The sequence below is a fragment of the Schistocerca piceifrons genome, chromosome 6, assembly GCF_021461385.2.
Source record: "Schistocerca piceifrons isolate TAMUIC-IGC-003096 chromosome 6, iqSchPice1.1, whole genome shotgun sequence".
Lineage (NCBI taxonomy): Eukaryota > Metazoa > Arthropoda > Insecta > Orthoptera > Acrididae > Schistocerca > Schistocerca piceifrons.
In genome coordinates, this window is record NC_060143.1 from 217005445 (window position 1) to 217022289 (window position 16845).

At 43.3% G+C, this 16845-nt stretch overlaps 1 protein-coding gene across 1 annotated transcript in view; it reads left to right on the plus strand.

The window, feature by feature from the left end:
• The window catches only part of LOC124803244 (KH domain-containing, RNA-binding, signal transduction-associated protein 3-like), a 618276-nt gene extending 610246 nt beyond the window's left edge, over positions 1-8030 (plus strand). Inside the window, exons 9-10 of the mRNA XM_047264425.1 lie at positions 3710-3816; positions 7555-8030. Coding sequence (XP_047120381.1) covers positions 3710-3816; positions 7555-7664 — 217 coding nt within the window. The 3' untranslated portion in view covers positions 7665-8030. The remainder of the gene's footprint in view (positions 1-3709; positions 3817-7554) is intronic.
• The last annotated feature ends 8815 nt before the right edge of the window (positions 8031-16845 follow it).

Below are 16845 nucleotides of genomic sequence, written 5' to 3' on the forward strand. Positions count from 1 at the left end.
TGTATACAGTGCATAGCAATATGGCACTATCCAAGGCGGGCGGAAAGGCAGCTGCGGTGCAGCACCGGCTGCGGAGATGTGTACAGGTAAACAGACGTACAACTGTTGAGCAACTAGCTGCCCAGATGAACCAAAAAAAAGTGTTGTCGACATTGGCTGAAACAGCAGTACAAATCCATCCTCACATGAGAGGTGAAAACCATTATACAGCCTCCACCAGCTTGAACAATTCCCTGCTGACAAAAAATGATTCAAATGGCTCTGAGTACTATGGGACTTAACATATGTGCTCATCAGTCCCCTAGAACTTAGAACTACTTAAACCTAACTAATCTAAGGACATCACACACATCCATGCCCGAGGCAGGATTCGAACCTGCGACCGTCGCGGTCACGCGGTTTCAGACCGAAGCGCCTAGAACCGCACGGCCACACCGGCCGGCTCCCTGCTGACATGCAGGGTCCATGGATTCATGAGATTGTCTCCATACCCTTACACGTCCATCCGCTCAATACAATTTGAAACGAAACTCGTCCTACCAGGCAACATGTTTCCATCCATCAAAAGTCCCATGTCGATGTTGACGGGGCCCAGGTGAGGCGTAAAGCTTCATGTATTGCAATCATTAAGGGTACACGAGTGGGACTTCGACTCCTAAATCCCATATCGATGATGTTCCGTTGAATGGTTCGCAGGCACAGCATTGAAATCTGCAGCAATTTGCGGAAAGGTTGCACTTTTGTCGCGCTGAAAGATTCTCTTCAGTCGTCGTTGGTCCCGTTCTTGCACGATCTTATTCCGGGCGCAGCGATGTCGGAGATTGGATGTTTTACCGGATTCCTGATATTTACGGTACACTCGTGAAATGGTCGTGCCGGAAAATTCGCACTTCATCGCTACCTCGGAAAATCTGTGTCCCACCTGGTGACTGGGTGTTGTGTGATGTCCTTAGGTTAGTTAGGTTTAAGTAGTTCTAAGTTGACCATAGGTGTTAAGTCCCATAGTGCTCAGAGCCATTTGAACCATCTCTGTCCAACCGCTCGTGAGCCGACTACAGCACCACGTTCAATGTCACTTAAATCTTGATAATCTGTTATTGTAGCAGCAGTGACCGTTCTAACAAATGCGCCAGACACTTGTTGTCTTATACAGTTGCAGCCGACCGCAGCGCTGTATTCTGTCTGTTTACATATCTCTGTATTTGAATACACATGCCTATACCAGTTTCTTTGGCGCATCAGTGTATTTAAGGGTGTCAGAAATACCACAAATACCCGGACCAGTACTGCACTCTCGGGGCTTTCTTTTGGTAAGAGCACTCCGCTACCATCCGAGAGGAGGAGAACTTCCTCGCTGTGGCATCTGGTCGCTCAAGGATTGGCCTCACGTGCTGGTCGCTGCCCGCGCCGTGATTGTACGTCCCGCTGCCTCCTTCTTTCCTCTTTCGGGGCGGAACTCACTCCCCCCCCCCCCCCTCCACCACTCACCACCACCCTCGCAGAGGCGACCAGCCGCGACTTGGGTGCACAGCCAGCGACGCAGCCACTGTGCTCAGGCGACATTACACTTCGGGATACAAAGGCCGCGACGCCGTGCAGCGCCCCCTGTGTACAGCTGCGGTCTACCGCCTCTCGTGCGCAGCGTGAAGGCAGTTATAAGCGCTGAAAAGCACTCTTTGCGGCTACGTGCAGCACGTTCCTGACATCAGCTCGTGATAGCACAGCGTTAGCACACCAACTAGGCACTATAGTACGATCCACAACCGGTGGCGGTTCGCGAACGTTGAAGGACGGACGCGGATGGCATTTTGACGATTCCAAGCGACAGTTGCAGAATTTATCACTTATCCCCACCGTCAGCGATAACAACTTGCGATAGATGAAATATAAATTCGCTAAATAATTATTTTTATAGCACCATTTTATGTCCCCATTAGTGCATTTCCAAATTATTATAGTGCGATATTTATTTTATCGACATGTGTTAAGAGGGACAGTAAAACTCCAAGAAAAGCCGCTACTCCAGCAGCAACAGTACTGCACTTGTCCATGCTGGCTGCTACCCAAAGTCGCTGGAGTAATGATTGCTGATTGTGTCTTGTCTTTCCTGTTAATACATATGTATAAAACAAGCATCACGTTACACTAATGAAATAGATTCACATCTTGTTAATATGTAATAGTGTTAGCTTGAACATTTTTATGCCCAAATTTGCCACTTGTCAGGAGAAGTTGCCTTAACCACTATATATCCGAAGTCAGGACCTTTGCCTTTCGCAGGCAAGTGATGAAACAACCTTTCTTTTTCGCAACAGACCGAGACTCAAACTGAAGGCCCTTACCTTTCGCATACAAGTGCTCTACCAAAGCTTTTTTTTATTTTAACTGAATTATCCCAGGGGAAAAGTGGGCAGTGGTCATTTTATGAGGCCTGTCCACAATTCCTCCGTCACCAAACTGGAAGAAATGGAAGAGTTATCACTTCGGCTATCTAAGCACACGTCAAATGCCAATCTAAACACCCATACGGCATGGAGTCACAATACAAACGATCTCACATTTTTGTAACTCAGCATAGGAAGACAAATGTTATTTAGTATTGTTAGTTAAGTCCCGACAGGCGTGATTATATCAATAATGGCGACAGAGTCCGTTTTTATGCAATAACTGCATGTATTACAAACAAATGTCTTAATGATATCGTACTGTAATAAAAGCGCTTACTACATAAACAAAGATACTGTCACCATGAATTGCAGAGTTTGGACCGATTTATCGAATGAGAACGTAAAATTCCGCGTTAAAATTTGGTTTGTAACAGGCAACAAACCGACACTTTCCTTCGACAATGGGCGTCTCATGAGAGATAAATATGGTTCAAATGGCTCTGAGCACTATGGGACTTAACATCTGAGGTCATCTGTCCCCTAGAACTTAAAGCTAGTTAAACCTTACTAACCTAAGGACAACTCACACATCCATGCCCGAGGCAGGATTCGAAACTGCTACCGGAGCCGTCGCGCAGTTCCAGACTGAAGCGCCTAGAACCGCTCGGCCACAACGGCTGGCATGACAGATAAGACGAGTGGTATTTGTTTTAGGTGACTCCATCTATCTAGGTGGGGCGCTGGATGTCTTTGTGTGAGTGCATCTGTTTTGGACTTCAGGCTATGTGAATTACCCATTGTTGTGTGGGGTGACTGGGAATGAGAGGTGAATGATAGCTGTGTGAACGATGAGGTTTTTAAGGACGGCGAATATTGAATGAGGGCCGGCCGGAGTGGCCGAGCGGTTCTAGGCGCTACAGTCTGGAACCGCGTGACCGCTACTGTCGAAGGTTCGAATCCTGCCTCGGGCATGGATGTGTGTGATGTCCTTAGATTAGTTAGGTTTAAGTAGTTCTAAGTTCTAGGGCACTGACGACCACAGCAGTTAAGTCCCGTAGTGCTCAGAGCCAATATTGAATGAGAGCCGAGCACATTGGGTTTGGATAAACCGATGTTAAAGAGAGAGTAACAGAACGGTATTGATATTGTCTGCAGTTATTATTGACGGTTTGTTGTGTCACGGTAGGCAACCACTACCGCGCAAAATGGCCTGGCTGTCTTCGTGATTCACCGGTGCTCAGCAACAGTCGGGTATCACGCGAAGTGCCTGCTTGATTTGTGGGTGTACCAGTGTTGGTGAGGTCGGTGCTGTGTGTCGGCAGGTACGGCCTGCTGGACGGCTACGTCAACGGGGGCGGCCTCATCGCGCCGGAGACCATGGAGGAGCTGTCCGCCGCTGCCGCCGCGCCAGAGGCCGTCGCCACTTCCGGTGAGTTCTCACCGCAGGCCACAGTGTTCTGCTCGTGCTGCGCCTCTTCACTGGCTGCCTAGCAAGTTCACAGATTGCCAAGAAGAGCTCTTCCAAACATACATCTAGCGAAATGGCCACACTGACATAATCTGACAAATTGGAGCCTGTCTTTCGCTCTTCTGGTACAGAATTCGGAAAAGGTGCAAAACAGGGAGGAACTTATCGTAGTACCCTCCGCTAAATAAAGCAACATGGCTTGCGGGGCACAGATCTAGATATGTAACAAAGAGGCAAAGATTTACTATAGAAACAGTCTTGACAACGATTTATTTGTTAAGGTGACCAGTTTCGACCACTACTGTGGTCAGCTTCAGACCATTGAGTAGAAACCTCTTTCTGCTGGAGAATCACTAGTGATTGGAGAATCACTAGTGATTCTCCAGCAGAAAGAGGTTTCTACTCAATGGTCTGAAGCTGACCACAGTAGTGGTCGAAACTGGTCACCTTAATAAATAAATCGTGGTCAAGACTGTTTTTATAGTAAATATTTGTGACACATTGATCACTGTCACTCCCATAATGTATTGAAAAGTAAAGAGGCAAAGGGCTGGAGCTGTGTGAAATCAGCCAAAATGTGAAGCGCAAACTAATTACACTATACTAAATAGCTAGGTCTTTGTTATTAAGAAGTATTAGGTAATGTTCTTTCGGACATGCAAGCGCACAGGCACTGATATTTCGTATTTGTTCACCAATGTTGGGCCGTCGATTCTCATTAAATAAGTCCTTCATGGACGGGAACATTTGTAACGAACGAGTGCGGGTTTTGACACAAGGAGAACAACATATGGTAGTTTCGGTCAGGCCGTCATTCGTGCACGGATAGCCGAAGCGGTTAAAGTGACTGCTCGCATGAAGCGTGAAATTCGGGTTCGAGGCCAGGACCGGCACTGGGTGATTGATCGACCGCAATGTCGTCATCGGAACTGCAATAGAAAGGCATTTTGTCAGGACATCGCCCTCAATGTCATTGTCAGGTTTCTTCACAGTGGATGCGCTACTAATCCAGAAGGCCCTCAGATGCCCTCACGAGGCTGAGTGCACACTGTGCCAGTCGTTCCACCAAGGAAAAATCTGACAGTCTCGGGAATCGAACCCGGTTTCCCCCCAAAACAGTTTGCCAAACTCACCGCTCAGCTATGGAGGTGTATTGTATACTTATTAGTGGATATCAATATGTGGTGTGCCCGCGGCTCGTGGTCTTGCGGTAGCCTTCTCGCTTCCCGCGCACGGGGTCCCGGGTTCGACTCCCGGCGGGGTCAGGGATTTTCTCTGCCTCGAGATGACTGAGTGTTGTGTGTCTCTCATCATCGTTTTATCCTCATTCACTCGCAAGTCGCCGTAGTGGCGTCAAAGAACTTGTGGAGCGGCGGCCACCAATGCCCTACGCTCATTATTATTATTAATGTGTGGTGTGTCCACGCTTCGCCGTATGACGGTTGAAGTCTTTTGCGAAAACTGAAATGATGTGTGTGCATGTCTGAGGAGGAATGGCAGTTCATTTTCGTGTAATGGAACAACTCATTAACTGGTTAAGGCTCACTGTTGATAAAATGAGAATCTAGAATTTTATTTGACATTCACCAGAGAAAACGGAAAATTAGTCAGATAAATTGTGGGATAACAGACGTACGCCTAAGAAAGTTATACCTGAAGTAACTAATCATCCATATAATTCATTGCTTTGCTTGTAGATCACGCTTTTGTATGCACACTGAAATCCATTTTGATTACTGTTGAGCCTCTCTGCTAAGAACTGAAGCGGACAGCACGAAGGTGCCGAGCCGATGACACACGAAGTGATTCAGTTGTATCTCGTGATTCAATGTAGGGATAGCTTACCATTGAGTGGTTTTTCCCTGCTATTACAAACGAAGTCTCAATTCTACTTTAGCAATAATATTTTTTTTAACTATGTATGCTTTGGCGCACTGGCCTGAGGGTAATCGCTCTACCTTCTATCACAGCAGCAAATCAGAGTATAAGATTATTCAGCTGGCGCAGTATCTAACGGAAAAGGTACTCGTCGTATCATCTGTTGTTCATGCCTGAGTCCACGTTATGTCATGCGTCATCTATAGCACCTTCGCTCAAGTGAGACGTGAAACATGGGCATATATCTTATGGCTACCAGTGCCAGTAATGTTACAAAGTTTCACAAAAATTCGTCTTCTTAGCACTAACGAGTCACCCAATCTTACGAAGCCTTAACAAACTACTCTCGTAGTGCTCGGTCGGGCCAATAACGATTCTAGCGGTAGGCTTCCGAACTGCTTCGAAGTCTTCCCCTAATCTGACTTGTTACGGATACGAAACGCACTATCACTACTAAGGAATGGGTCGGAGAAATTTTTTGTCTACTGTCTTCAGTAGATGAGCGCTGCAATTTCCTAGAACACACCAATGGACCGTAGGCGGCCATTGAACTTCTCTATAAGCGACATTTCCTCTCACTCTGTTCAATAACTACACGGTCTGGCAGAAAAAGTGAAGCATTCAGAAGCGACGGAGGAAACAAAATGAATCTTCACGGGTTCAGATACATATCGTATTATTTCCAAAATGGTTCAAATGGCTCTAAGCACTATGGGACTTAACATTTGAGGTCATCAGTCCCCTAGACTTAGAACTACTTAAACCTAACTAACCTAAGGACAGCACACATATCCATGCCCGTAGCGGTCGCGCGGTTCCAGACTGTAGCGCCTATAACCGCTCGGCCACCCCGGTCGGCTTCCTACAAGGAAACAAGGAGGACGAGGCTGATTGGTAGGAAGTCATGATGCAGGTTTTGTTTACTTTACTTGTCCATAAGTTGGCTTTGCCGTATCGTATTTACATTGTGACACGACAGAAGGCGCTATGAATCAACGACAGACTTTTTCATTACTCAATGCTACTTAGGGACGTACAGTACAATACGATGGAGGAGTACCGGTACAGTATTTTCTGGTCGCTGAATTGGAAGGGAAGGTCCAATTCCGTGGCCTGCAAGGTCACCACAATCCCCTTGATTATTTGATATGGGGGTATCTAAAGTCAATTGTGTATGAGACCCCAGTGGATACGGAGATGGAATTAATTGCCTGAATTGTAGCTGCCTGTGATGTGATTCGAAACACGCCAGGAATAATCGTCAGGGTGCGTCAGAAACTTGTTTGCCGATGCCATGCTTGCATTAAGGTTGATGGCCATCAGTTTCAACTCATTTTGTAACATACAGTACAAATGGTACGTTCATTACGTCAATGATTGTATTTCCAGTTAACTGTAACCAAAGTAAAGAAAAAAGTACCCAGTAACGTGATTTTATTCATATTATCTCCTTAAGCAGGCTTCTCCGACCCCGGTTTCCTACCTCAAATTGTTCATTGGAGCATCCTCTATGTCCTGTTCAAATTTGCACGCTCTTACGGAAACACTTTTTATACACCACCAGGCCTGCTTGCAACGCCAAACACGGGCAGCAGTAATGCACTCTTGTGGCCGTTTTACCTGTCATGGAGGAATTCTAATCATTTACATGCCCGTAACGGCGTGTACGTACACGAAGATACACTGACATCCAGGCCATATCTCCTGCCTGCTTCACTTTTTTGCCTGGCGCTGCATCTGAGCTGATACTCGTGGAGTTGGATTTCGAACCGATTTGTTTTATCCTCACCCGCCTCCAGAAGTACCGGTTCCGTGTTGCAGTGACTCCGGACTTGACGGGCCGCGCGGACGCGTCCGTGCTGAAGATGGACCGCACACGGTACCGGCACGACCCGTACGCCCGCTACACCGGCCTGAAGTTGCCGCTGTAACTGCCAGCGAAACGCCTGCCAGCTGACTGCGGGGGCGGCGGGGGCCTCGACGTCGACGACGGTGAATGTGGCTGCGAAGGTTACTCTGCGGCGACTGGAAGCGATCCTCACTGTAAACGTAGCAGCAGTCAGGGCCTTAATGGTTTGTACTTGAGTTCAAGCGGGCATCCGGAAGAAAAGAACAAGTGAGGACCTGCACTAGTGGATTAACACATAAGGTCTCTGAGTCTCTGACACTGAGTTTGCTCCTCGATTCGTTCGTTACTTTCATATTATTTGTTACATCTCCTTTCCATTCCTTTCGATTACCCCTCTTGACAAGCAAAATAAAGAGAACAGTTGGCTACTTGCTCAGTGTTCTGTACATGTGGGAAGAAAAGTATCAATGAGAAACAAAGACGAGTCTTATTTTTATGTTATACTAAATAAATTACAGGAAGAATGACTTCCTAAAATATATTTCATGTAAAACCCTTTTCCATATTCACTTTGAGGTGATGATGGTACAGCAAGTTCTAGAATACAATTCTAAATTAATGGCTCACTAGAGGAAAATCACGGCATATACCTTTTTCTTCCATGGTGAGCAGTTTCTAAAGCTTTATTCTGTCATGTGTCGACAGAGCCGATTCAGTACCCTCTGGTAATGGTATATTAAGGAGACAATCATTAGACGTACTGTCATGTATATGCTCGTATTATAACTACGAAGCTATTAGCTCTACACTTTTCGCCTCTTATCTATAATATATTGCTTATAATTTAAACATTATAATATCATGTTGTGTCCCAAACTTACGTTTATCTATGTTCGATCTTGTACCCTTTCTTTAAGGGTCGGGAAAATGTAAAGACGGATTGATTTTCACACAGTGACTCTTAACAGCCTAGATGCCTGTGTCAGCACACTTGTTTCCCAGAACGTCTATTTCGAAAGATATAAGAAAGACCTGGAACTTCCTGACAGATTATCGCTTTGTACCATACCGGGATATGAACCCAGACCACTGCCTGTCGCTAGAAGTCGTGCTGTGCAAATTACGTTTGCTCCGGACCCAACACTGATCTGTCAAGGAGTTGTACAAGACGGTGCATTCAGCAGCAGAGGAGAGATTCGTTCTGAAGAGACCACACAGGCTGTTTCTGAACCACCGCCCACTATTCACTTTCTGCCAGATGTACTGATCTAGTAACATATACAGCAGAGTCATAACAGAGTTAGAAAAACTGGGGAGAGATAACAACGGTTTGAAGGTGTACGGTGGGGCGTCATGCTTGCCCAGATAGCTGAATACGATAAAAGGCAACGATCTGCTTCTACCCGTGGTACCGTTGACAGTTTTGATCTGAAGTACATTTCAAGCGAAGTAGAGTAATAGAAATTTTAGTGCTGGAAAGGAGTACACCACAACTTCTTTATTACAAAAGGTACAGACCCGAGTCTCTTCTCATTCGGGAATATATTTTGTCCAAACAACTTGGTAAATAGCAAATAACCGCATATAGCGTGAGTCGATCCGGTTTCTGGTCGACGTCACTACAGTTTGGATGACTTCAGTGAACACTGATTTAAATTCTTTACCCCTTCATTGACGGAGATTTTAGTGGCTGCTGTGTTTCCTTTCGGACTGTTAACCTGTAAACTGTTCTTGTGTATCAGAATATCGTCATTTGAATACTGATTTTCCAATAACAGTCCGAATAGTTTAGGTACGCAGTTTGAAACCAGTTAGCGAAGAAGACGGGGACGTTCATTGCAAAATTGAAAGTACATATAGTTTCCGCAGTTAGTAGGAACAAATAAATGGTGGCAAGTAACAATTTTGCGGCGCCAAAGAGTCTTTGGCTGTCATTTTAAGTACTGTCTGTGCTTGTTTTTCTTAAGTAGCACACACCTGCCAGACGTTGAAATTGTCTCACCTTATATTCGTCGACGTTTCCAGGGGTAAGTAGCACTTTCTTTTTGCCACTTTTTCGAGGATATTTCGACTGGTTTATTTTTCTCTTCTGGTAGCTTTCAAACTGTTATCCATGTCGAATAGTCTAACTATTCTTTATATAAACTCCTATGGTGATTATTGCATTCAAGGCATTGTCTGATAAACCTGGCTGGTTCTATTTAGAAACACTTACGTAAAGCGCATCTCTGTAACAGAAGTTAACCTTTAACGAGACTGGGTGGCACTGGTTCACTTTAGGAACTGCGCAAGGTACATGTGTTTGGATAAAAGCCATCTCTGCGACTGTGTGACTGTAAGTAGCCCTGAATGAGACATGGAGACGCAAGTGTGATTTCATCTCCACGTTTGCCACTGTTTCAGAATATCATAAGGAAACGAGCCAGTTGCAATTTCGTCTCTGATCTCGCCTGGTGCCCACTTAGTCCCAGAGCGCGCAATTGCGATTCTCGCCGACGACCGAGCGTCATCGCAAGCTCTGACTGCCCCTCAGGATTATTCCACGCGGGGCAGCGCCGTTGCTAACCCTGATCGACGGAGTAGTTAATTTCGAGCGAATGTTGTTTGCTTTTGGATCTGCAGGGCTTTTGGTGCGGCCTGGCCGACGCGTAATGAGTTACGGCGCCGCGGGGAGTCCCCTCTGATTGGAATCAATCACGCTGTGGAATTACGCCGGCACGAGCCGGGCGAATGCAGCCGCGGTCGAAGACCCGGGATCTCTGCCGCCGATGACCTCACTAAGCACGAGAAGAGGCTGTCTTTCAGTCCGTAACAAGTTCCGAAACACATTTTCTTTGCGGCACAATCTTACATAAATGAACACATCAAATATCGGGCTGTAGCACGGTGTATAAACTTTACAGTGCACCGTTCTAACCTTCGTCTCAAAAAAAAAATAAAATGGGGAAACAGCCCACTTTAATCGTTAAATGAATTGGTTTGGTGATACGTAGCATGTATCTAGTGTAGACTTTGGCGTCCCGGAAAAGCGAGAACCGTTCACCTTACCGCCGTCAGCTGTGCTCCATAAACCGTTATGCTCATGTAAGTCTTTTTTTCTCGGTTTCACTTCCTTAAAAGAACTAAGCTTTCACCTGGTTTCACCTCTTACAAATTTCTGTTTTGCTGCACCCATCTCGAGATAATCTAGTATATGAACAGATTTTCCATGAACAGATTACGACTGTCCGTAGAGTCTTCTCTGTCTTCAAATTTACTTTCATCGTCATTTAAACATCCCCCAGATTTTTAATAACATTCTGTAGAACTACGTTAAAACCATTAACATCTTCTCAGTTTTACTTTTGTATAAAATATCGACCATTCATTTTGGACTAGTTTTCGATAGAAACTGATATTTTCCCTTTAATTACTTGCAGTAAATATTTTTTTGTCTTCCGAACTACACCAGTTCCAGTTACTTTGTTGATAACCTTTCTTACTCTACGGAGCTGCATAAACTCAATACGAGGACTTGACAGTTTTCATGTTCATTCTCTTCTGTAGAAAAATACTGAGTGTCGGAATCCCTTGGATGTCTTACTTGTACAAGTAAAATACAGTGCGCTTGAGAACCTTCCAAAGGTTAGCCAAAACTCTTTACGAGTCTATGCACAGAGAATCGAATCAATAAACAAGGTGCACTAGTTACACATAGCTCTCTCCTAAAGTAGTTTCGTAATTAATTTGAACCCTTTAGTTTTCACCTATTTTGTGTGTGTTTCCATCTACCTTGTCAGTATACAGAATTCTCTCTAAAGAAGCGTACCTCTTGGCATAACCATGTTCTTCAGGTTTCGTTGTTTTGTTATATTTGTCGAAGCTTTCCTATTTATTCCCACTAACGTAATACTTCTTCTTGAGCAACCTGGTGCATAAATACTTCCGTCGTATTAAAGCTTCTTAGGTCCCTATAGGCGAAATGCGTTGCACAAAAATTATTTAGATGGAGAAAATATTTAGAGACGTAAGTAAACCTTCAGAAAAATGGATAAAAGACCAAGATGTGAACTTCTAGACATTTGAGAAAATGTAGAGTACACAATGCTTAGAATGGAAAATATTTAATCAGTTTACGGAAAGGCACTGAAAAATAATATTCATTATTGTGAAAGTGCTACAAATAAAGAGGAATTATATGAAAATAGATATATTATGTTATTTAGGTGCCAATAATGACATTGGATTCTGTAACAGCAACACACTATGTTAACGACTTGAAAGAAGTAGGAGAAGCAACTGGATTGCGAACGATTTTTAAAATACCTGAAGTAATTCCACGGATATTACAACCCAAAACCATACCTGAGAAGGGGCAGTAAAACGTGTGAATAGCATTAAACACCTAAGCCAAGGGGCTACAACCAGCGTACTTGACGACAAACATCGAAAGTAAGAGCCACGAAAATGAAACTAGTTATTAAATCATAGTAAACATATAAAAGAAAAAAATTTTTCCTACATTCCAAAATTTTACGTTACAGCTGTAATAGAGCCAGTGTGTCTACATGAATATGAGTGTCTTATCCTCAATGAGACGTGATCGCTTATAGGTTTAGAAAGAAAACAGATGACGATATTTCACATTTTGCTGGTTCCAAATTATCAATCTGGCACCTACATAAAACAAGCGAAACAAGTAATCTTTCCTCAAACAGAAATAATTACGGTCCCAATGAGTAAATGCACACGAATAATGAAGAACTAAGAATGAGTGAACTTTATCCTCACCATATGTGATACGAAACAAAGATAGTGCTACGTGAACATCAGAAACTACGTGTAGTAAGAAACACAAAATAGGAATTTCATCAGAATAGCTTTAGTGACATTTGCGATTTTCTGAGATTACTAATGGACAAATTCTTTCAAAAACGTGGGAACGAACACCACGAGGATAGCCAACTCAACAGAAAGATCTGTCTGAAAGGAAAAATCAATAAATGAGAACAAGTGTTGGAATGATGGCAAGCTTATCGTAGGGCAGGATGGGCGACGAAATGAGATAATAATAACAGCAAAGAAATAATTTGAGTTAACAGAGGAGGTTATGTGTAGGCGTCTGAACTGGCTGCCCTTACGCCGGTAGTATTGAATACAGTAAATTAAACGAAATAGTTGAGTAATTATACCGATACTGAATTTATGTCTGACAAGTAGCAGAACACACCAGGCCGATTCGCCGATCGTAGTAACATTAAATCTGCAAACTCCACTATTCGCTCCCAGGAGTCAAAAGCTCCGCGATTTTATCCGGTGCTTCAGCTCTGGAGGAGCGCCCACTGCCACGGAGTACGGACCATCTCGTTCGCCGTTCGGCCAGTTGTCAGCAGGTTCTCGCCATCACTATCACAGCCGGCCACCCCGTCACGCCCCACTCACCCGCATTTGCCTGTGGCGTGACTTCGCGCTGATCACGCCACTCTGCCAGTAACGCTTCGCAGCGTCCGAGGCCTCTGCCCATCATCTGCCATTAGTTCAGTCCGATATCTCGCCGGTCCGTCGTCAATATCTGGCTCTACGCTCGGTACAACCTTCGGAGACTGTTAAACACATATGTACCGTAACACGGCAAGACTGAGAGAATTAAAGTTGCTATCCACGCCATAACAGGCAGCAACCTTACACAGCGCAATGTGACGAAAGTTTGGCTGCAACTGAGGACATGGAACAGAATTAAAAGATGTTGTCACTCAGGTAGCGTAGGTTTTGTACTGCATCAATAAAGACTCGAAAATTTGCCTGGAGACATGCGTTCATGTACCGATTAATAGCAGCTTCTACCGTTAATTCCCCTCCCCTAGTCCCTCCCCCCAACCAACCGCAAGAAATTTTCATCAATCATAAATAAATATTTGTAAATGTGTATTCGAACTCCACCCACAGGTCTACGACATAAAATCTCGAGAAAAATGTTTCATGGACAGTGGTGACTAAATAACGATTACAAGTTAATATTTACTGCATACCCAATTAAATGTCTCTGAAAATCTAATCTGTTCCCGAAACATTTCCAGAACACTACATACGGCATTAAAATGAAAAAAAGCACGGAAGTAAAGACAAAGTTTAGGAATCTACAACAGGTTTAACACCGCCATATGATCTGAAACGAATCTCATATCAACAAAATTCAGTCAGTAGGAAGACGTAATATTCTAAAAGAAAGGGTATATACAGGAGATAGCTAATACAGGTAGAGGTATGAAACCAGTGTTAGGACGTCTCAATACATTAGTAGCTAAATATGCTAAGGATGGGAAAGGAAAGCTGCGTAATGAACAACAACATCAGGAAAAAAAGAAATGCAGACAGATTTCACACCACATAGAGTGTGAAGCTGCAAACTGTAGACGATAATTATATAGTTGAGTGTTACGCACAATTACAGCTCTACTAATGGTTGAAACGCAACAGATTCAAAAGAACCATCCTGTGCGGAATGCAATCAATATTTATGCCCTCAGGATCTCTGCAGTGGCCTACGAACGCTAACATAATGATTCAGTGCATTGAAAATGAAAGGGCAATGCTTTATTTCTTACGCATAGAGCTTCGTTCTTAAGAAAATTAACTTGAACAGTTTTCTCAGTATCAGATAAAGTAATGAGCGGCACTTTACGCAATGATTTTTCGAGTAAAGAAGAAAAGAACGGAGAGGACTAGAAAGGTACATTCTGGTAAAATTTCTGATTATGTTCCTGCACAACCTAAATGCTTTACATAACCTGGTAGGAACAGCTGGGAAACAACTTTTGATGTAAGTAAAAATCTTATGGGAATTAAACTCTTCCCTTATCCCGGAACAACATCAGAAAGTAATATTTATTTTCATAAGTTTATGTGTGTGCATTTCGTCGGTTGATGGTTCACCACTACCCATAAATATAATACTTAACTGAAAATGTTTGTTCTCATTATTTTTCTGTAAACTTAGACGTTTGAGTGGTCACTGAGATCTAAGAATTTTAATTAAAAGATTCTTTCCTGGCTAGTAAAACACTGTAAATTTTCCTGTGTTTCTTGTTGCTTGGAATTTGTGAAGAAATTAAGTCTCCTTTCGCGCAAAATGTAGTGGAAAGTTCTCACTATATTCATATGAAAATAATACAACAATACATAACGTGCCATATTACATTCTGCCACTGTAACATCATATTTGGAGTTCACAGTGGCGAACAACAGATACATTACCATTGCAGGTACAGTTAAGAGAAAGAGAAACTCATGTATAACAGTTTCCTGGAGAGGGAATCTGAAAATAATTTCTTATTGTGTTATTTTCCGGTCCTCCACTCAGTTTCCAACACTGGTATTTTGCGATGAGTTTGTAGCTTCAATTTTTTCTTCATTAGCTGCGCATAGTTTGAGTTAATTGTACTATTCTAATTCAGCCACTATATGAAATAACCTCGTATACTGCTGCTTGATACTGAAAAGTGGCAGGAGTTCTACTCGGTAATAAAGAGTGGCAGTTAAATGAAATTTGCACGTCCTGTAGATGTCGCTCTTCTACTGGAAGACGCCCGTTGAAGAATCCTCGCGCCACAGCTTGGCGTCTCATTTTCAATTAGCTCTCCGCTGCGATTGGTGCTTCTAGCTCTAATTACTCACCCCGGCTGGCTCTCGCTGTTCCTAAATTAAACTTCCAATTATCTGCAGCTAATTGACGTTTCGCATTTTGGAACTCCACAGCTCCCTGAGCTGAGCTGTTGAGCGATAAGCGACTTTGTCGAAACCATTACAAGAGTTATGTAATAGTACGCGAAGTGGTCTCTTTGTTCAGCCGACTTCCACATAAGGCAAGCGATACTTCGCTGCCGTAACAGTTGTGTAAGGACTATACTGACACTTCAGGTGTCATGACAGAGCGTTTCCTGAATGAATCGTCTGCACAGCTACCTTGAGATCTCAGTTAAAAGTATTGGTCTGGCATGCCATGTGTGATTCATAAAACTATTCTCTGACGTTTAGTCCCTACCTGCGCGAACATCTTCAGAGATTAATCGGTAACTGCATCGAAAGCTCAAGAGAGCCCCGAATTTATAGACACATTATCAACCATTTAGAGGGCACCACTATTCGTCACGTGATGCCGAACACGGGATTAAGTCTATTAGGTGATATTGTTCACTATTAAAAGTGTTAGGTAGCCCTAGTAGGTGGAATACTTCTCTATTACAACAATTTAAACCCTCACGTTCTTGTCTGTTAAAATTATCATAGTGCAAGTTTCTCTATCGATTCTCAGTACGGACGCGTATGATAATGTGTAGTCTAGGTGAAAAAGCTAGTTTCAGGATATTTTATTTAATGGTCTCGATTTTGAAGAGTATGTTCCACCACGGCTGCTCTATCTGTGGGTCCTAAGCAACAGCTACGCTATTACGAACTTCCAGCACGCTGGAGAAACTGCAGAGCAGCAACTTGTCTTAATCAATACAATTGAAAAACGGCCAAAGTGGCAAATTTCACTTTTATTTATTTGATGACTAGTGTCGGGTTGGGACCAATTTTCAAATTATCGAGGTAGTGAAAATGGTATTTCCCAAAACGTAAGTACCACGTCAAGATATTATATTTATGTTTTGTTACACGTATATGCTTGTTACCTTGGCATGGCTCTTATATTTTGGGAAGTACCATTTTGACTATCTCGATGATTTGAAAATGGTTCCCAACTCGAATCTAGTCATCAAGTAAATAAATGTGAAACTAGCAACTTTGGCTGTTTTCCGTTGTTTTGAGTTACCCACTTGTTCCGATAAGCGAGTGCTTTGGAATCCATTGTACGCTTGACTGCGACTGTATGGATTTTTATGCACATCATCGTCGCTAGTAAACGACCTACGTCTTTGGTAGTTCTACGCTTTGTTTTACCTTCCTCGTCGACTTAAAAATTGTTGCTTGGTCAAATCTATATCGACACATGTTTATCCTGGAATTCTTTCTCCCTGGACGCAGTACTCGTTCCATGTCTTTTGTTGAAGTTACCATTTTTCTTAAAAGCAGATAAATCAATCCTTGTCGCAAATATACTGCCTCGAATGTTTCGTTATTACTGTTCAACAAGATTTTAATTACACTTACTTGTCATGGATGACGGTTAGATTCCTCATGGAGGTATCGTTGTGAGTGTGGTGCTGTCCTGTACACTTTATGGCTCAATGTCCTGTCTGCTAGTTTGATTACTAACTACTTATTACAGAAAAATCTAGTTAAAT